The sequence below is a fragment of the Mastigoproctus giganteus genome, chromosome 6 (assembly GCF_048544385.1).
Source record: "Mastigoproctus giganteus isolate SK-2022 chromosome 6, ASM4854438v1, whole genome shotgun sequence".
Classification (NCBI taxonomy): domain Eukaryota; kingdom Metazoa; phylum Arthropoda; class Arachnida; order Uropygi; family Thelyphonidae; genus Mastigoproctus; species Mastigoproctus giganteus.
In genome coordinates, this window is record NC_143580.1 from 214080359 (window position 1) to 214103393 (window position 23035).

The window sequence follows — 23035 nt, forward strand, 5'->3', positions numbered from 1 at the left end:
GCCTTTTATTGAAGGTTGCCTTAGCAAAATACTGAAGAGCACGGTAACTCGTGGCATTTGATACAAAATTAAGTTCCAATCCTGATGAAAAGTTGGGAATTGCATTCTGCAGAATTACTCGAAATTCATTGTATGAGGGACAAGAGTACAACACGTGCTGCCAATCTTCCACACCGCCACAATGGCAGAGTTCCGTAGGAGACAAGCGAAATTTAAACAATTTCTTATTTAATGATCCGTTTCCTGATATCAAATAGGAGGTAAACAAGTCAAGGCTAAACCAGACTGTAGATTTTTTATCCGTAAGAGAGTCAACTTCAGGAAAAAACTTACGCGTTACACTGCCCGGTGTTGTGTCATCCCACCCACCCTGCCATAAGTTGATCAACTCTTGCCAAATTCTTTGTCGTTCGGCTTTAACATCGACTCGAGTGTTAATAGAAATACCAAGGATCTGAGTGAGAATCTGACGTTTCAGGCGATAACATAAGCCTCTGAAAATTACGTAGAGATTGAGTGGTAACATCCCGGCTAAAACCTGTAAAGCAGGTGTTGAAACTGTTCGACAAATCTTCGAAATACAAAGTAACATTGTACGCTGGATTGACATCAATTTTGATTGAAATTGTACAGTCCGCACCCTATGGAACCAAACGCCAGCAGCATAGGTAACCATAGGGAGAAACACAGAGTTATAGTAGATTTTTAAACATCTTCTAGAAAGACCCCACTCAGTTCTAGAAACTCTGACAAGAGCGCCGGTGAAATTTCTGATCTTAATTCGCAGATTGGATAAATGAGGGAGAAAGTTTAACTTGCTGTCAATAGTTATTCCCAAAAGTTTAATTTCCGTTATTAGAGGTATTTGTCTGTTGTTCATTTTAACTCTTGGTGGTCGACGAACATCCAATTCAGAGCCAAGGATCATAATTTTTGTCTTGGTAGAACTAATTTTTAACTTATTTTCAACTGTCCATTGTTGAAGATCAGATAGAACTTTCTCAGCAGATATTTCAATAGAAGACCTTGAATTTCCACCAACAAGGACTGTCAAATCATCCGCATATGCCATGATCTTCACGTTGTCAAAAGTTCGGGTAATCCAACCTTGCAGGACAAAGTTCCAGAAAAGTGGTCCCAAAATGGAGCCTTGAGGACACCCTCGAAAGCTCTGATGCAAAATTTGTCTGTACTTAGATCTGGCGGTGATAAATCTGTTAGAGAAATAGCTCTTAATTAGAAGAATTTAGAAGCAAATTTATACTTCTAATTGGCATGACGTAAACGTTCAAGGGCACTTTCCCACCAAAGGAAATCAAAAGCACCCTCGAAGTCAATAAAGATAGCAAGAGTATACTTGAAACTGGAGTGTTCAACAGAAGAAATGAAGTCTACAAGGGCGTCCTCGCAGAACCTTCCAGGAGTGAATCCATATTGATTAGGCGCAATTAATCCCCGTTCCAATAACAAGTTGTTTAATCGCAGGGCAATTAAACGTTCTAATAGCTTACCAAGGTTGGCCAATAAAGCTATAGGCCGATAAGACCTCGGTTCCTGGGGGGGGGGGGCTTGTCAGGTTTCCTAATCAGCTTGATAAGGGCTGTCTTCCACAGATCTGGGAAAGTCCCAGCATCTAAACATTTATTGAAAAGTTGTAGAAGTATACTGGGCTTAATCTTGGCGAGCCGTACTATAAAGGTACTCTCCAGCATGTCCATCCCTGGGCATTTCTTAACTTTCACTTGTTTGACCACTGTGTCCAACTCAATAGCACTAAAAGGCTCAGTCTTAATTGAAGAATCGTACAGAGAATTGGCAGAACGAATATTAGTGTGAAAATCAGAGTCGGAGCTCACATTGTCCTGTAGAAAAAGATTATCTAGAATAATATTTACAGAATCCGTCCAGTTAGTGATCTCCAGACCATTGTGTATGATCGATCCATACACTCCTTGTGTAAATAATTTATTTCTTACAATTTTATAAAGTAGCCCCCACGGGTCTGCATTACCAGAGTTGTGCACAAATTCTGTCCAAGTTTCCTTCTTCCTGGTAGCAACTGCCTTCACATAACATTTCTTGAGATCAACGTAATTATTATAAAAGATGCGAAAATCAGCCTGAGACAAATGACGATTGCGCTGATAGGTGCGTCGAGCGTGGTGGTCCTGTTTCCGAAGCAAAGATAATTCTGACGACCGCCAAGAACAAGTTCTGGAATTGACACATTTTTTCCTTGATGATTTATATTATGCATTATTCAAAATTTTTTGAATCTGTGTCGCAGCTTCAGACACAGACATGGCGTCAAAATGAGAGTTAGTCAGTTTGGAGAAATCAGCATTTACAGAGTATTCAAATATGTCCCAATTAATGTTATTAATTGAGAAGCGAACGTACTCAGGCACACAGATACTCGAATCTGAGGGACGAGAAGGTATGGAGACCGAGAAAGAAATTGCCCGATGGTCACTTGTTGTCCAGTTAGGCTGTACAGTCCAATCGTTGATAGCTAGATTACAGAAGGAATTTGAAAAAGTGATATCAATATTTGATTCTCCGGAGAAGCTGGAGAACGTAGTGAACTGTTGAGGTCTGTTAAAGATCTTCATATTATTATTAATAATAAATTCTTCCAGTAATTGCCCTCGAGCATCAGAGCGTGCACTAAACCAAAACTTAGACTTGGCGTTTACATCCGCTGAAATAAGGACATTATGAGGACCCAGAAAATTCAATGTGGATTCTAAATAATTTAATGAGTTATTTAAGTCTTCAGATGGAGGGCAGTATATTGAGATGATATAAAAGGTCATGGTAGAATATGTGACAAGGATACAAGTTGCAGTTTGGTGACAGAGACCATTAATGACAGTTACATCAATTTTGTCGTTTAATACAACAATACAAGTCTTCGGTTGCTGGTGAGCAGGTTGGATTACTTGGGTGGAAAGAGAATAACCTGTGATCTTTGAACAATCTCCCATTCGCCCTTTAGCAAAATATGGCTCTTGAATAGTGATGATGTCGATTGAGTTTTGTTCTGCTGTTAATCTAATCTCGTCCGAAACAACTCGAGAATGATGCCCGTTGATCTGCATAAATTTCAGATTAATAGACTGAACACTAGGCAAGTTCGTACTATTAACATCACCAGTAGGGTTGTTATTTGGTTTTTAGGAGCATTAGCAACTAAGGCCATATTGCACCGGGATATGCGGTGGTCATTCCCTGACCTTTCCTCATCCGCCGTATTTGGTGGTGACGGGCTCACCAGTAGGGGAATTATTTACACTATATACACTGGAATTGGGTGTGTTACTCATCGGCAATCCTCAGTCGTGCTGTTTCCAAGGCCTTTTTGTAGACAGGACAGTTGCTATCTCTCACCGAATGGTGAAAGTCACGTTTTCCTCTCTTACAACTGATACACGATGGCTCTTCGTTTTTATTGGGACACTCGTTAAACACATGACCACCCTGCGCACAGTGACTGCAAGACGGGGACTCACGCGTGCAGTACTGAGCGGTGTGACCATATCCCAAGCAGTGAAAGCATTTCGTCACAACAGTATAAGGTCTGTGTCTATGGGAACTCCAGGCAAGAAATATGCGCTCCAGAGTAATTATATGTTTGTAAATCTTGGGAGAAAAACTAACAGCCCAGTTTACAGATAAATTTGACCTTGCTTTAGTTGAGAAACGAAAGAAAGTTCCATTCTTAACTTCCTCAAATGTAAAATCCGAATCGCCAAGATTTTTGTTATATAAATTTTCAAGTATCTCGCCACGTGTCAATTCCTTTGGGACATCCTAAATCAGTACAGTGGGGTTTCCCTTTCGAGGAACACCTCAGCTGATACCTGCAGATGTAAAAGACTCCGAGGAGGACAAACACTCCAGATCTGCTTTAGAGCCCGTTTCCAGCAAGACTCCTTTGTTCCTCACTAGCCTAAGAGACTTGATCTTAACATTTTTTAAATCCGATTTAAGAGTTTTAGCCACCAATGTCTTAATGTCAGCACTTGACTTACAATCACTGTTTCCAGAAGCTCTGAGAATTAAGACATTGTCAGGTTTCACTTTAGGAACATTTGCAGCGGAACGGACAGCATCAGCAAAGGTCCTGATAATAGAAGTGTCAGTAGCAGTGTCTTCCTGCAAAGTTGAATCATCCATGACAATCGGGGAAGGTGACGCATTGTGTCTTAATGTAGGTTTGTCCGTAGAGGAACTGTCACTAACAGATTGTTTGGTCAAACAAGCCTTAATTGTTGTTGTTATACCGGAAAATGTATTTATAACTCTTTCCATAGTTTTGATAACAATGTGTTTTACTTGAATTTGCTGCCTAATCCATGTGTTTCTCTTCTTATCTAACAGTCTGATTCCCAATATAATTCATTCCATTCTTCGCTGTGTAGTTCTCAGCTTTTCTTCCATTCTTTTGGTGAGTGCCCAAGTTCCACTTCCATAAGTCATGGTGGGGAGTATACATTGGTTCATTATTTTACGTTTCAGACAAACTGGGATATTGCTCCTCAGTATGTGACTATATTTCCTGAATGCTATCCATCCAAAATTTATTCTTCTCTTGATTTCTAGCCATTTATCATTATTACAGCTAATAACTTGTCCCAGATAAGTATATGACTCCACCTTTTCAATTACTGCTCCTCCAATCATTATGTCCCTTTCTGTGGCATACTTGTTCATCATTACTTTTGTTTTAGCCATATTCATCTTTAGTCCAAAATCCTTACTAACTGTGCATAACTGATTAAGATTTTCCTCTAATTCTTTGGGATCGTGGCTTATGACCACAATGTCATCTGTAAATGGATTAGGTACTCTTCATTCACATTGACTCCTTTCTACAACCAGTCTAATCTTCTGTTAATGAGGATGAAGTCTATTTCATTAGTTGTTAATCCATTTGGATTCTTCCATGTCCACTTTCTGTTCACCCTTTCCTTGAAAAAAGTGTTCATTACTGACAATCCTTGAGATTCTGCAAATTCCGCAAGTCTTTCGCCTCTTTCACCAATTCCAAAATTTCCTATAGTTCCCCTTTCTTTCTTTTTCCAACCTTAGCATTGAAGTCCCCCATAATAATAGTGTAGTGGGTTTTCTGCTCATCTGGAAGACTCTCACTTGCTGCACCATTGTCCATAATTCTGTTACATTCCTGGGTGGAGGATCCAAAGCTCGAACTGACTTTTCCACAACATCCCAAAGATGCTCCACAGGGTTCATATCCGATGAATAGAAGGCCATTTAATGGCGTTAAAATCTGAGGAATGTTCTCTTCAAACCGTGTTATAATCACCACAGCTCTGTGGGGAGGTGCATTGTTCTGCTGGAAGAGTCCATTGCCCTGTGGGTGCACAATGACAATGAAGTAATGCAGATGGTCTGCAACGATGGACCCGTAACCCGGACTGTTCAGAGATGCATCTAGATGTACCAGTGGCCAGTAAACATGTGCCAGTAAACATGTCCCAGACCATTAGCGACCATCCACCTGCCTGAACAGTTTCTTGTTGACATGACAGGTGCATAGCTTCATGTGGTTCCACCAGATACACACCCTCCCATCCCTCGAAATAACTAGAAATGGTACTCATCTCTAATCCATATAGACCCATCTCTAATCATCCAAGGTCCAGTGCCAATGTTCTTGCGCCAGTTAAGGCATAGAGTCCTGTGTCGTGGTGTTAGCAATGGGACTCTGGTGGGTTGGCACCTCTCATAACCTATTGTGGCTAATCATCACCTGATGGTCTTGGTGGAGACGTTTCTAGCACCTCTCTTATTGAAGTCAGTGGCGATATGTGCCTGTCGCCCTCCGGTTGGCTGATACAATGCGTGAAAGACGTTGATTGCCCCATTCATCCACCACCTTTCTCTGCCCACGATGAGATGTTATTCCGGAAATGGCGTATTCCCGATACACTCTAGATACTGTCAAACGGGGATAGTGCAATTTCTGTACCACCTCCATAATAGAGTGACCCATGCGTTGGGCACTCACTATCATCCCTCTTTCAAAGTCTGTTAACTCACAACATTTATCCGTGCTGATATCGAATTACCGTCTACGTGAATGCAGTGTACCTGTATACCTGCCAAGCAGTAGGTTCCTCCACTAGTAAGACGGGTGACAGCATCATGTTGCCAAGGAACCACATATCCCACGAATTCTGTCTTTTCAGTGTATATGTGTCTGATGAATGGTGGCACCTGGAATGTCAGTTCAACTTTGCCGTGTTTCTCTGTGGTGATACAGGACATGCTTGTAGATAGGAAAACAAGAAAATATGAAAGAAACCATTTCACGTTAAATTAGGAATTAAATTTAAAGGAATTATGGAAGATAAAGAAATTGTGTACCACGGAAACAGATGGATTTAAACATGAAGAGATTAATCTAATCCGACCAAAGAATTTCTAACGCAGCCACCAAAACGCCCTAGATCCAGCTGATTCAAAAGTCAACAATGTGATTTTATAAAGAACAGTGTAGGGACTATACTGCAAAATGTAACAGTTCATCTAAATTCCCAATTGGTCCACCCTAGCACATTGGTCTGCTGTAACCCTTTTCAAGTGTGCTGCAGGATTAGGAAAAACTCCATTGACATCAGTGGCAATCACTATTTAGGTGTGCCATGATATTCACATTTTAATTTCAACTGTGACTTGAGTGATAAAAAGATTGAGAACCACTGATCTAACCAGATGAAAATTAATGATTTTATGTAAATGAATGTACATATATACATTTTAAGTGAAAATAAAATTCTTAAGGTAATCTATATATATTTTTTTGATTCTTTGCTTTAACAGACTTTTTCGATTAACTGATCAACTACTAGTCATTATCTAGTCAGCTAAGAGAGCTTCTGTTGACATAAGATATAAGCAAGCTAATGTCTGATTATAAAAGCAAATTGCAAGCTGGTCTAGTAATGGTATAGCTTAAACAAATAAGGACAGTCAATAAAATTGGGAATTGAAAGCAAGATCACTGAAAAGTGCTACCATTATAAAAAGTTGTCAAAACCTAAAAAGGGGAAAAAAAAAAAAAAAAAAACCACTGTGCTTCCAAACACTGAGTGAAAAGTGAGGTTGCATAAAATAGGCAAAGAATAAAACAGTAGAAATCTCAAAATGTAGTAAGGAAGTAAAAGCAACGTTAATAACTATAAATGAAAATTTCGCAATAATAAAAAATAGCGAATGAAATTTTTTAAAATAAGAAAAATTGCATTTTTACCCTATAGTTCACAGGCCACTGCCACGGTCTTGATGTGACTTCCCCTTCTTTTGGTTTTAATCCTGAATTTCCCTAGAGAAAAAACAAACATATTAAATACAAAAAAAAAAAAAAAAAAAAAAATCTGTATAGCCAAATTTCTATCACGTAACATGCATTACCTTTTTTAAAAAGCAGAACACAAATTCTTGATTTTTTGAATATGTAAAATAAAGTCATGTTTTATAAGGATTCTATTATACTATTAGCAATCAGCCTTTTTTTAAGTCTTGCAAGTGTAAATTTCTGACCAAATGTGCAAACAAACTAAAACAAAAACTTAGGAGGATGAGAAAAGAAAAGTAATTATTTAATCCTTTATACATATGATATTAAACAATAAAAACAAATATTAATTCTTCGTTAATAAAAAAAAAAATACAAAGACATACCTGAAACATAACTGCATGAGATTCAGCAAATCTTTCAAAAAAACTTGGAGCATAAACTTCAAAACTCACATTAGGTACTAAAGAAATAAATCAATTTAAATGAAGCATCTACATATTTATTAATTTATATATATTATACTGCTCATCACTGAAATTACCTACCCAGGAGTTCATATATTTAGCTAAAACTGCACACAAATATTCCTTTGAGAAAGAAACGATGTGATTTGCAAGACAGAATACTCATTTACTCTCAGATATACGAGCAACATCATTATACATGGCCCCAACAGGCAGTAATATTTTTTATTTTACTTTTTTTTTTTTGGGTGATGCTTTATACACTTGCTCTCTTATATCATTTGCCACTACTAACACAGGACAAAGTAACACAATAGTCGAAAAATATGGCAAATATCATCCTGTAGGATGACATTTGCAACACAAATTTGTAACAGGAGAAAATTTAATGTAAAAATACAAATATACACTAAAAGGCAGTAGCTTTCAAGACTGGCATGTCTCTTCATCAACTGAAATTCAAATACAAAAATACAACGGATAAGTGCAATGAGCTGAGTGAGGCACGTTAATCATGTGCCATTGTTGTTGCACGGACGTGCGCTGCTTTTAACTCCACTGATCATCTAGCATTAAAACGGTTGTCTCTAGGATGGGGTGTAGACGTATGCCTTTGTGGCGGTTTATTGCCTTTGGATTGTTTAATATGTTAAGTGACTCTAGCCATAGACGGTGGTGAAAGTGTCGTGAGTGGTCTACTACTTCAAAGTCACGTTTCGGATCAAGATCGTGGTTGGTGGCCCAAAAATGTTCCGCGACTACGGACTGGTCAGTTTCGATAAGCCGGATTGCTCTGTCATCTTCCGTAAGGCGATCTCGGAGACACCTTGATGTTTCTCCTTTCTAGCAACTGTCACAGTCTCTACAGGTGATGCAATATACTACATTGCTGCGTAAGACAGGTGTGACAGGGGTCTTCACAAGTTAACGTAGGTTCCTGCAGGGTAACTGCACGCATTTGATGTTGTAATTTCTAAGGACCTTCGAGATCCGTCCTGACACACCTGGATAATAGGAAATGTAGGCAGACGATATACTGTCTTGGTTCGGTGGTCTTGGGTGGGATGTGAGTTCTTGTGCCTGTAATAGGCACCAGCCTAGCACATGGGATGGATAACCACATTTGGCTAGGTCCGCCTTCACACAGGAGATCTCGTTATGCCTAATTGTATCAGTGCTGGAATGGCTCCAAGCCCTGGAGAATAGGGTGCGGGCAGTGCTATTGAGATGACTTGGTGCATGGCCGGATCTGTAGTTAGTGAACTGGCCACACCACATAGGTTTGGGGTATAGTGAAGTCTCTAGATGTGGGCCTACGCGATGCACTAGGACATCCAGGAACAGGAGCGCATCATTGACCTCTAACTCTACAGTGAACTTGATGAAATTAGATAGGGAGTTCAGGTATTCCAGTAGTGCTGTTTCAGAGCCACATGGTATTACAGTAAAAATATCGTCAACGTATCTACACCATGTTGTAATAGGTGTAGGTGGGTTCTGGCGTATCTGCTCCTCCAGATCTTCCATGGTGATGTTGGCTACTACGGAACTAACAGGGGCACCCACAGCAGTACCATGTACCTGCTGATAGACTGAATCCTCAAAAATGAAGATACTGCTTGATAAGCATATGTTGAGGGCGGTATAGATGTCATCAGTGGATAGCGATGTCCTGGATTGGAGGCTTAAGTCGTTCTCGAGGAGCCTTCTGGGGCAGTACACTGCCTGTTGGATGGGAATTGAAGTGAATAAAAAAATCACATCAAATGATGCCATGACAGTGTTGTAAGGGATTGAAAGTTCCTTAATAAGGTGGATGAATTCACTGCTATTTTTAACAATGTGTGAGGTATTTCCTACAAGAGGTGAGAGGAGGTGCACGATATGCTTTGACAGTTCATACGTTGGGGCACTGCAGCACGGCACTATTGGTCTGAGGGGAATACCCGGTTTGTGGATCTTTGGTAATCCATAGAATTGGGGTAGTTGGCAGCCAGTAGCACGTAGAAGACGCTGAGTTGTAGTCGAGATCTTCTTATCTTTAAACCATGTGTAGACAAGGTTTAAAGACGTTTCAAGACCTTAATGGGTGGATAAGATAGAGGTTCATATACGTTTGGGTCTAGTAGTAGGGTCAGGGCTTTCTCTCGGTAGGTTAATCGGTCTAATACAACGGTCCGGCGCCCTTTATCAGCAGGAAGTACGACGGAGTTGTTTTTTCTGATAGATGATAGGGCGGCATGTTGACGATGGTTTAGGTTTGAGTAAGTTTTTCGAGTGCTGCGGAGAATTGCGGCAGTCCTGAAACGGATCTCGATGGCAGTTTCTTCGGGAAGGTTGGTAATACTGGCTTCTAACACCCATAGCGAGCTGTGTGAATGGAGGTTTGGATGGTATGACGGCGAATTTCATGCCGTTGGATAAGGCATTCAGCTATTCAATGGATACTTGTTTGCTGCTTAGGTTCAAGACGAAGGAAGTTGTATCACTTGACATGTGCTCGCCTTTAAGGAGTTAGCTTCTACACTTAAGTTTATGATTTTGCGCTGTTGGCGTAAACGGTAGGTATCAGAGATCTGATTAGTATTAGTATTAGTAACGGCCGCATGGTGCAAGAAAGCCTATGGCTTATGTGCACCAGCCAAAAAAAAAAAAAAAATCCGAACAAAACAATGATAAAAACAAAAAATAAATAAATAAATAGATAAATAAAATAAATAACTAATTAATAATAATCAATGAATAAAAAAAATAAAATAAAAAATAAATAAAAAGGAAATTAAACCTATCATCCTAAGCGCTTCCCTTACCCGAAAGTACTATCCAGATGACCTTTGAATTTCCCCAAACTGTCGGCCTCTACCACCCATGAAGGCAACTTATTCCAGTAATTTATAACTCGCTGGCTAAAATAAAACTTCCTGCAGTCCAATCTAAACATTTCCCCCGTAACTTGAATTTATGTCCCCTAGTTCTAGCATCATTTATAATCTTGAAAATTTTGTCCTCATTCATTTTACTGATGCCTCTCAGAGCCTTAAACACCTCAATCAAATCTCCTCTAAGGTGTCTAGTTTCCAAACTCTGCAACCCACATATTCGAAGTCTTTCATCATAAGGATGCCCTTTTGCCGATCTCACCAGGCGAGTTACCCTTCTTTGCACCCTTTCAAGAAGCTCGATGTCTTTCTTTAGGTGCGGTCTCCATACCTGAACACAGTACTCCAAGTGTGGTCTAACATAAGCCTTATATAATGGGATTATCACGTCCCTATCTCTACTTGCAAAAGTTCGATAGATCATCGATAGGACACCATGGGCCTTCCTTGCAACCTGTTTACAATGATCAGAGAATTTCATGTCTGACCGTATCTTAACACCCAAGTCCCTTTCCTCCAGTTGAACTCCACCAAGTGAATACGTTATTTTGGGATTACTGTTTCCCAGGTGTAATACCTTACACTTTGTTGGATTAAAGCACAGCTGCCATTTTTCTGACCATTCCTGAAGTCTATCTAGGTCTCTCTGAAGAAGCTCAGCTTGACAGTGATCATTAACTACTCTACCAATTTTAACATCATCTGCAAATTTAGACATCACGCCCTCTATCCCTTCATCAATGTCGTTTATGAAAATTAAAAACAACAGTGGTCCTAATACTGATCCTTGGGGAACCCCACTTCTTACATCAACCCAATCTGAGGAATAGCCATTTATCACAACCCTCTGCCTCCTGCCCTGAAGCCATCCTTCTATCCATCTAAGGATTTTCCCAGTGATTCCAACCTGTTCCAGCTTATAAAGCAACCGCTCATGTGGGACTGAGTCAAAAGCTTTGCTGAAATTTAAATAAACAATGTCGAAATTATTCCCTAAATCCAGCTCGTGAATGACCCTTTTGAAATAGCGAACCAGATTTGTTAAACATGATTTTCCCTTTACAAAACCATGCTGAGTATCCTTGGGAATTTCAATTCGATCCAAATGATCCTGAATTCCAGCCTTGATCATTGCCTCCATGATTTTCCCTACTATTGAAGTCAGACTGACAGGTCGATAATTTCCAACTTCACTTTTAGAGCCACCCTTATGTATGTGAGATACATTTGCACTTTTCCAATCCAAGGGAATCTCCCCAGAGTCTAGTGATGCTCGCATAATTAGCCTCAATGGTTCAATGCACTCGCTTGCTGCCTCTCTTAATATTATAGGGTATATTCCATCAACTCCAGGAGCCTTACTGGTCTGTAGGCTCAAAAGTTTTTTCATTAAATAATCTTGCAAAATTTCAATATCATTAATTTCATATTTTTTCACTTCGCTCCCACAATTTCCCATTGCCACAAAAGGCTTTTCATTTGTAAATATCGATGCAAAATAACTGTTGAGTTCATCTGCAACGGCAGCTGGTGTATTTATTACTATCCCATTTCCCTTACGTAAAGGTCCGATCTGGTTTGTCCTGCTCTTCTTGGCATTTATATATGTGAAGAATTCTTTATCCCCCCTCTTTGCTCTGTTTGCTAGTGATTTCTCATAAACTGCCTTTGCCTGTCGAACCTTTTCTGTGGCTCTATTACACATTACCTTGTAGCTGTTATAGGCTTCAGTACTTTTTATTGCTCTGTAACCTTTCCATGCCACCTTTTTCTGCTCAAGTAATGCGGCAACTTCACTATTCATCCAACTTGGAACCCTTCTCGTGGAGTATTTTTTTAATGGTATATACGCATTCAAGGCATCTGTGATTAATGTTTTAAAAGTGTACCACAGTTCAATTGTATTCATTCTCTGTGTGATATCTACCCAGTTAATAGAGGCCATGTAGTACCTTAAGGCATCGTAATTTCCTTTTCTGAAATTAAAACCCATTCCTTTGCCTTTAACTACTGCTACCTCTCTCGTCATCATCCACCATAGAACTCCGTGATCACTTCCTGCTACTGGTCCCTCTACTGTCAGCCCTGTTATGTCATCTGATTCATGTGTGATGATGAGGTCTAGGATATTCTTTTCTCTAGTACTTTCCCTGACATGTTGATACAAATAACAGTCATCTAGTTGATTTAAAAATTTTGTTCCCCATGTCGAGTTTCCTTCCCATTTACTCCAATCAATTAGAGGCAAATTCAAATCACCCATAATAAGGCATTGACGCTTACTTGCCCATTCCATTTGCACGTAGAGGCTTTCGTCATAATCTTCACAATCACCTGGTCTGTAGGTTACTCCTACTCGCATTATACCTTTGTTTCCAACTATCTCACACCATACAGACTCTATACTAGCATGTGAAATGTCTAAATCCGGGAAAGCTATCGTCGAACTCAGGCTGCTTCTGATAAGAAGCATTATCCCACCATCCCTTCTATCTAACCTATCCTTCCTAAATACATTATACAAGCCGTACGGAAACTCATCATCCCCAATTTCCGGGTGGCACCACGTCTCTGTAAGCCCTATTATGTCCGCGTTACTTGTTTTAACCAGCAGTTCGAATTCGCTCATTTTCTTGACAACACTTCTAACATTACTGTATAAACAATTAAGATTTACTGTTCTTGTATATTTAACAACCCTAACACAACCCTTGAAGTTTTTTAGGCTCTCTTCCCTGATATTAGCTACCCGCTCACGTGAAACGTCTTTGCCCCCAGAACATCTAGATAATACGTCCAGTTGGGGTAACAGATAAGAACTCTTAAGGTATGTGCAAGAGTTACATTGACCAATATTATCAGATAAACACATGTCAGTATTACCCACATCCCCCCTAACTAGCAGTTTCCCTGAACCTTTAAGGTATCCTCAATAATACTGGCAAAAACTTTTGCACCACCTTTGTTTAAGTGTATCCCGTCTCTACAAAACAAATCCCTTCTACCTACAAGTGTGGGCCATGCTGATAGAAATTTACCCCCTAAAGCCTTGCAGATTTCTTCAAGTCGTGAGTTAATCCACAAGGCTCTTAACATATAATCCCTCCTATCGTGTCTGGGCAGAATTGCAGACACAGACATTATGGCCTAGCTCGCGACATTTCCTCAGCATGGTTCTGTATTTTTCCAACAAATCGTCAGATCGTGTACATTTAATATCATTTGTCCCCACATGAATTATAATAATTTCTTTACCCCCTTTAAAATCTGACAATCTGTTGGTGACATCATCAATAGTTGCTCCCGGCAGACATACCCTGGTTCTGCTCCACCTATCTTTATTACAAAAAATATTCCCCGTTTCCCTGACAATGGAGTCTCCTAATAAAACAATGTCCTTTTTAACCAGAGTATTTTGCACTTGGTTTTTCTGTTTTGAGGCTTGAATCGGGTGTGCATCACTTGGTAGATTGCTGGAGTTTTGAGTTCCTGTCGAGCTGCCAGATGCATTATTTTCGAGGGCAAGCACTCGTTTTTCAGGGACTCAAATTGTTCCATTAGTGCACTAAATTGTAATTTATGATCGGTGCACTCCTTACATCGATCACAAAGAAAAGAATCCCCAGGTGAGGTAGGATTAGTCACCAGGTCGACCTTGGAAAACATTCCACAGGTTCCACAACGGATTAAATCATGACTCACCCGTAAATAAATCGCCATCTGCTATTTCCGCGTGAGTCACGATACCCTGTGACGTGTTTAAGGCACATCTTGTAACTACCATTATAAAATTAAATAAATATCAATGAAAGTAACTTTAAAAAATTATATCTATAATATTATTAAAATCAAACAGTTACAGGAAAACCTATAACAAAATAATCCAACAATATCTAAATAAATCAAATATTTAAAAGCACTATCCAAAAGTAAACCACTTAACTGAGGAGCCCTGTCTAAGCGCGTCCGCTCACCTCGAATGCCAACGTGATATGACAAATGGTATGTATAAGGTTCGTAAATATGATAGGCGAGACCTTACCTTGTAGATGTTGTAACAGTCTGGACTTGTAGTCAGCACTCTTGATTTCACAGTGGAGATGGGTTATCCACAATTTTAATGTGCGTAGACTGAAGTTAAAACAGGCACGATCCATGTGAGAGTTGTGGAACGGGGCTTTGTAGCGGAACCCTTTAGGTATGATTCGATTGCTTTTGCATCTATGTGCAAAGTGTAGATGTTGTCTGCTGCGGGCTATTGAAAGGAAGGACTTTTGTAACTGCACACAATCGTTGTAAACATTATGGCCATAAAGGGAACGAATAGTAGAGAATGGGCCTGGTGTACTGGGGTCCATGGTTAAAATAACATACACGTATAAATTATAAAATATAATTATAAATTATAAATTGTAACAGTCCAGACTGTTACAACATCTACAAGGTAAGGTCTCGCCTATCATATTTACGAACCTTATACATACCATCTGTCATCGGGCTAATCAGATCTCTGATACCTACCGTTTACGCCAACAGCACAAATTCATAAACTTAAGCATAGAAGCTAACTCCTTAAAGGCAAGCACACGTTCAAGTGATACAACTTCCTTCGTCTTGAACCTAAGCAGCAAATAACTATCCATTGAACAGCTGAATGTCTTATCCAACGGCATGAAATTCGCCGTCATACCATCCAAACCTCCATTCACACAGCTCGCTATGGGTATAGAAGCCAGTATTACCAACCTTCCCGAAGAAACTGCCAATGAGATCCGTTTCAGGACTGCCACAATCCTCTGCAGCACTCGAAAAATTTACTCAAACCTTAACCATCGTCAACATGCCGCCCTATCATCTATCAGAAAAAACAACTCCATCGTCCTACTTCCTGCTGATAAAGGGCGCCGGACCATTGTATTAGACCGATCAACCTACCGAGAGAAAGCCCTGACCCTACTACTAGACCCAAACATATATGAACCTCTATCTGATCCACCCATTAAGGTCTTGAAACGTCTAGAGACACATGTCAATAAACTCGTCCACACATGGTCTAAAGATAAGAAGATGTCGACTACAACTCAGCATCATCTACGTGCTACTGGCTGCCAACTACCGCAATTCTATGGATTACCAAAGATCCACAAACCGGGTATTCCCCTCAGACCAATAGTGCCGTGCTGAAGTGCCCCAACGTATGAACTGTCAAAGCATATCGCACGCCTCCTCTCACCTCTTGTAGGAAATACCTCACACACCGTTAAAAATAGCAGTGAATTCATCCACCTCATTAAGGACCTTTCAATCCCTGACAACACCGTCATGGCATCATTTGATGTGATTTCTTTATTCACTTCAATTTCCGTCCAACAGGCTGTGCACTGCGCCAGAAGGCTCCTCGAGAATGACTTAAGCCTTCAATCCAGGACATCGCTATCCACTGATGACATCTGTACCGCCCTCAACATATGCTTATCAAGCAGCATCTTCAGTTTTGAGGATTCACTCTATCAGCAGGTACATGGCACTGCTATGGGTGCCCCTGTTAGTTCAGTAGTAGCCAAAATCGCCATTGAAGATATGGAGGAGCAGATACACCAGAACCCATTTACACCTATTACAACATGGTGTAGATACGTTGACGATATTTTTACTGTAATACCATGTGGCTCTGAAACAGAACTACTGGAATACCTCAACTCCCTATCTAATTTCATCAAGTTCACTGTAGAGTTAGAGGTCAACGATGCGCTCCCGTTCCTGGATGTCCTAGTGCATCGCGTAGGCCCACATCTAGAGACTTCAGTATACCGCAAACCTATGTGGTGTGGTCAATTCACTAACTACAGATCTGGCCACGCACCAAGTCATCTCAATAGCACTGCCCACACCCTATTCTCCAGGGCTTGAAGCCATTCCAGCATTGATACAATTAGGCGTAATGAGATCTCCCGTGTAAAGGCGGACCTAACCAAATGTGGTTATCCATCCCATGTGCTAGGCAGGTGCCTATTACAGGTGCAAGAACTCACATCCCACCCAAGACCACCGAACCAAGACGGTAATATCGTCCGCTTACATTCCCTATTATCCAGATGTGTCAGGACGGATCTCGAAGGTCCTTAGAAATTACAAGATCAAATGCGTGCAGCTATCCTGCAGGAACCTACGTTCACTTGTCTCCAGTGTGAAGACCCCTGTCACACCTGTCTTACACAGCAATGTACTTTATATCACATCACCTGTAGAGACTGTGACAGTTGCTACATAGGAGAAACATCAAGGCATCTCCAAGATCGCCTTACGGAACATGGCAGAGCAATCTGGCTTGCCAAAACTGACCAGTCTGCAGTCGCAGAACATTTTTGGGCCACCAACCACGATCTTGATCCCAAATGTGACTTTGAAGTAATAGACCACTCACGACACTTGCGCCACCGCCTATGGCTAGAGTCACTTAACATATTAAACAATCCAAAGGTAATAAACCGCCACAAAGGCATACGTCTACACCAAATCCTAGAGTTGATTGATTGATTGATTGGTTGAGTTTTATTGGCGCATCAGCAACTAAGGCTATAATGCACCAAAACCTTATCATAAAAAGATAAAACTTTCAGTGACAAGATCAAATGCGTGCAGCTATCCTGCAGGAACCTACGTTCACTTGTCTCCAGTGTGAAGACCCCTGTCACACCTGTCTTACGCAGCAATGTACCTTTATATCACATCACCTGTAGAGACTGTGACAGTTGCTACATAGGAGAAACATCAAGGCATCTCCAAGATCGCCTTACGGAACATGGCAGAGCAATCTGGCTTGCCAAAACTGACCAGTCTGCAGTCGCAGAACATTTTTGGGCCACCAACCACGATCTTGATCCCAAATGTGACTTTGAAGTAATAGACCACTCACGACACTTGCGCCACCGCCTATGGCTAGAGTCACTTAACATATTAAACAATCCAAAGGTAATAAACCGCCACAAAGGCATACGTCTACACCAAATCCTAGAGTTGATTGATTGATTGATTGGTTGAGTTTTATTGGCGCATCAGCAACTAAGGCTATAATGCACCAAAACCTTATCATAAAAAGATAAAACTTTCAGTGACCTAATGAATTAGGTCACTAAGTCAGGGTATAAAAACAAGTATAAACTGTAAAAGATCAGTAAACAAGTAACTAGTAAATCTTAGAATAGTAAGATTATTTTTTTTTTTAAATATGAGTAAAAAGGTTTACTGTTTTTAGGAAACTAAAAATAGCAGACACATGGTCATTGTCGGATAAAATCTGACTGAGTGTATACGGCTCAGCCAGATGGTTAAAAGCAGTAACACGAGCATTTCTAAAATTGGTACAGTCACATAAAATATGTTTAACCGATAAAATGGTGTCGCACTGCTCACACATAGGAGGGTCATCAGCCCTCAGCAAAAAGGAGTGTGTAACATGACAGTGTCCTATGCGGAGCCGAGCAAGAACAACTTCCTCTTTGCGATCCCTGCGTAAGCTGGACCGCCAAGGATGGATCACACGCTTAATTCGACATAGTTTGTTTGTAGTAATCAGTCGATGCCACGAATCTGGCCACCGAGATTGTAGGTTACTACGGATCACTTGCCTGTAGTCTGTATAGGGGACTAACAGGTCAAGATTGTCCGTCAGGGCTGCCGATTTGGCTGCAGTGTCAGCCAAATCATTTCCTTTAATCCCGATATGACTGGGGATCCAGCAGAATCAGATATCGAATCCACTTACATAGAGGCTGTATATTATCTGCTGGATTCGGGACAGGGTTGGATGATTAGTGTGTGACATCGCTGATAAAGCCTGTAGTGCACTCATTGAATCGGCATATATAATACACCATTGGTAACGATGTTTTCTTATATGATCTAGAGCTAACTCTATGGCATGCAGCTCTGCAGTGTAAATGCTGCAGTCAACGGGTATCTGCTCTGATATGGTATTATTTGGAAAGACAGCAGCAGATCCCACATACGATTCTGACTTCGAGCCGTCTGTGTAAACTGGCAAGAAGTCAGAATGTTCTGCACGGTGTTGTGAATAGAGCTGAAGGTAGACAGAAATTGGAGTATTCGACTTCGTCGCAATCTTGAGCAAGAAGTCACATGCTGGTGTTTGTGCATGCCAGGGTGGAAGGTGCTCCTTTGGTGATCGAGCGACCTTGTCTACCAAGATGTTAAGCTCATTGAGTAGTTCTTGAACACGAATGCCGAATGGGCGATTGGCGGTCCGTCGTGTGTTGTAGAGATTTTCCCATCGTGGCTCGAAAACGGATGTTCACGTGGGATGGTCTGGTAGGGACTTCAGCTTGAAGGCATATTGTAGAGATAACTGCATTCGTCGAAGCGACAAGGATGGTTCGTTTGCTTCGACATACAGACTTTGGACAGGTGATGTTCTGAATGCACCAGTAGCAATACGAATGGCTTGATGATGGATGGGGTCAAGCCAACGAACAGCACTATTTCTGGCAGATGCATATACCTGAGACCCATAATCTAATTTTGAGCGTACAAGTGCACGGTACAGACGTAGAAGAGTGCACCAGTCTGCACCCCAAGAGGTACAAGAGAGAGAGCGGAGGATGTTAAGCCCTCTCGTGCACTTTGTGCGAAGCTGACGAATGTGTTGGACAAATGTCAGCTTTTTGTCAAAAATGAGTCCCAGGAATTTCGCCTCTGATACAATTGGAATGGTGCTTTGTCCAAGTCGTAATTCAGGCTCAGGGTGGAGGTTACGTTTGCGACAAAAATGTACGCAAACGGTCTTCTCCGGTGAGAACCTGAAACCATTGGCCGTGGCCCAGGAGTTAAGACGGTCAATAGCTTGTTGTAGTTGTCTCTCAATAACCCTCATATTGCATGATTGAGAGAATATGCTGAAGTCATCGACGTAGAGTGCACTGTTTATAGTTGGAGGAAGTTGTTCAGAAATAGAATTTATTTTAATGGCAAAAAGCGTGACACTTAAGACAGATCCTTGTGGTACCCCCTCCTCTTGGCAAAAGGGCCGCGAAAGGGAGGATCCTACACGAACTTGGAAATAACGGCAGGATAAAAAATTTTTAATAAAAATTGGAAGGTGGCCTCTTAGCCCAAGGTTGTAAAGGTCTTTTAAAATACCAAATCTCCAAGTTGTGTCGTACACTTTTTCCATGTCAAAGAAGATGGACACCAAATGTTCTCTTTTTAGGAAAGCATCTCGGATAGATGTTTCCAGTCTAATTAAGTGGTCCAGTGTGGACCTGTTTCTTCGGAAGCCGCACTGAAAGCGGGAGAGAAGGTCGTTCGATTCTAAATACCATAAGAGACGGGCATTGACCATTCTCTCCAATATTTTGCATAGACAGCTGGTCAGAGCAATGGGACGATAGTTTTTTGGACATATAGGATCCTTTCCTGGCTTAGCAAAAGCAAGAATAGTTGCCTTGCGCCAGGTATCCGGAAAATGCTCTTCAAGGAAGATTCTGTTGTACAGGAAGAGCAGACGGTCCATGGATTCTGGTGAAAGATGGTTGATCATTTCATAATGGATGTTGTCTGGTCCAGCAGCTGTAGCCTTTGTACGGGCGAGTGCTGTTTTCAGCTCATTGATATTAAACGGCCCATTGTATGGGTGGGAACCCTTCGATGTGAATTTAAGGGCCTGTTTTTCAATGTTGTGCTTTAAGACCAGAAACTCTGGGGAGTAAGATGATGTTGCAGAGATGTTAGAAAAAGTTTCCCCAAGAGCATTGGCTATTGCAGTAGAGTCTGCAATAGTACATCCATTATATTCAAGGACCGATGAGGGGTGTGCTGTGTATTTTCCCTTCATTTTCCGGATTTTTTCCCAGACCACCTTAGTACTGGTCGTCTGGGTAATGGATGATGTGAAACGGATCCACGATTCCCTTTGACTCTGACGGCGGATGTAGCGTGCTTTGGCTCGGGCACGTTTAAAGGCTAATAGATCGACTGTGGTAGGATATCTTCGAAATATCCCCCAAGCCTTGTTTTGAGCCTTTTTAGCTGCTGTGCATTCTGGATTCCACCATGGCTTTGGAAATGGAGGAAACCGGGTAGATGTTTTTGGAATTGTAGTTGCAGCTGCATGGACAATATTTTCTGTTATGTACGTAACTGCATCACTGATAGGCTCCTGACTGACTGTAGAGTTGACAAATTTTGCCAGGTGCTGAAAGGCACTCCAGTCAGCTTGATCAAACTTCCACCGCGGTAACCTGACAGGAAGACAAGGTCTCCCAGTAATTAAGGTGGTTATCACGGGGAAGTGATCACTTCCATACAGGTTCCCTTCTACCTCCCACCAGGTAAGTGAAGAGAGAAGAGAAGGCGAGCTGATAGAGAGATCAATGGCAGAAAACGTACGGGTAGGCATGTGGAAAAAGGTGTTTGTTCCCACATTAAGAAGGCAGAGGTCATTGCCAATGAGCATACGCTCTATGACTCGTCCCCTTCTATTAATGCTAGCACTACCCCACAGGGTGTTATGTCCATTAAAGTCCCCAAGAAGTAAGAAAGGGGGTGGCAACTGCATTACGAGATCATCAAGGTCTTTCTGGCAGATGTCAGTACCAGGTGGCAAATATATAGAGCAAACGGTTAGTAAAAACCCCACTGTTATTCGAATTGCTACTGCCTCTATGCTGGTGGTAAGTTGCAGATGCTGAAAAGGGGTATGGTTGCCCACAAGGATTGCGACTCCTCCATGAGCGGGGCCATCCCCAGTTCTATCCTTGCGAATGACAGTAACGTTGTGCATCCTGGGGTCATCATTTGCCCTTAGGTAAGTCTCCTGTATGCAAAAGCAAGATGGTTTGTGCTTTTGCAGGAGTGCCTTGATGTCTTCTGCATTTTGCCGGAATCCACGGCAATTCCATTGTAGGAATTTAGCCATTATTTTGGCTTGGTGGGTCCATCAGGCGGCTTCCGAGGTGCTGAGGGCTTACTTTTATCAGTCTTGGGTTTATCTTTTTTGGGGAAGAATGGACGCTGTCCCGTGTCCATTTCCTCCTCCGCAAAGAGTTCCAAGACTGAATCTTCGGGTACCTCCTTCTGCTCGACATCCATCTTTTCTTGGGTACTAGGGGGGACTTCCCCTTTCTTATTCTTTTCTTTCATAAGTACCTTTGTTACTTGTGGAGCATTAGGAGGTACCGATATAGGAGTGGCAGCTGATTGGTCCTTCTGTGCAGGTTTCTGCGAACTTAGGAGATAACGCGCGATGGGAGTGAAAGACTCCTTTGGAGGAATGGTCATGTCCGTCTGAGTTCCGACGGAACATCTCCCTGCTACCTTCTGGGCATAGGTAGGTTTGTTGATATTCAGGGGTTTGACCGATTTCCTTGCCTCCTGGTATGATATATTTAGCTCTGCCTTCAGCCATTGAATTTCTTTTTCTTCTTTCCACCTCTGGCATGCTCGTGAGTAGGCCGGGTGTTCGCCTTCACAGTTAATACAGGTGGGTTTTGCGGCTGAACATGCTGTTGTTTCGTGGTCCTTTGCACCGCATCGAGCACATGCAAGGACTCCACGGCAGGACATTTGAGAATGTCCATACTTCTGGCATTTAAAACACCGTAAAGGGTTAGGAACGTATGGACGCACTGAACGGTTGATGTATCCAGCTTTAATCTCGTCAGGAGGTTTAGGAGAGTTAAAAGTCAGGATAACGCTCCTGGTTTTAACAATTTTTCCATCCCTTCGCGCAGTAATTCTCTTAACGGCAGTAACTCCTTGTGGTTTCAATTCTAAGCAGATTTCCTCCTCGGTTACATCGAGAAGGTCCCATTCCGAAATGACACCTCTCGATGAATTGAGTGTTCTGTGTGGTGACACTGTTATGGGTATTCCTCCGATTGATGTTGCACGGCGTAGCTGCTCAGACTGCCTGTCAGTTTTGGTTTCAATTAAGAGGTCTCCAGAACGGAGCCTCTTAACCGATTTGGGTGACCCTGCTAACCCATCTAACCCTTTCTGTATGAAGAAGGGTGACATTTTACCAATTGGTTTTTCTCCGGTGGAGTGTATAATTAGGAACCTTGGAACAGGCCCTGATGGTAATTCCGTTCGCTGCCTCTTTTTAGCAATAATGCTATCTGTATCTGTGTCTAAATTTTCAGATAGGGACCGGGTTGGGGCCCCTGAAGGAGTAAGTTTCTCAGGATTCATATAGTTTTTTAAATTGTTCAGTGCCCGGGCTCCCCACCCACCACGGAGCCCAAAGGGACGCCCACTACCCGGCATGCAATAAATGCGCTCGGGAGTGGAACGCCAGGGCTACCCAGACACTATACCCGCACCGCAGCCAGCCTGAATCCTGTCCCTCG

At 41.6% G+C, this 23035-nt stretch overlaps 1 protein-coding gene across 1 annotated transcript in view; it reads right to left on the reverse strand.

Moving 5' to 3' along the window:
* Window positions 1-23035, reverse strand: part of tw (Protein O-mannosyl-transferase 2) — a 169624-nt gene that overhangs the window by 41470 nt on the left and 105119 nt on the right. The window contains exons 15-16 of the mRNA XM_090376720.1: window positions 7711-7787; window positions 7280-7351 (exon numbers count right to left, since the gene is read on the reverse strand). Of these exons, the coding sequence (XP_090232846.1) occupies window positions 7280-7351; window positions 7711-7787 (149 nt within the window). The remainder of the gene's footprint in view (window positions 1-7279; window positions 7352-7710; window positions 7788-23035) is intronic.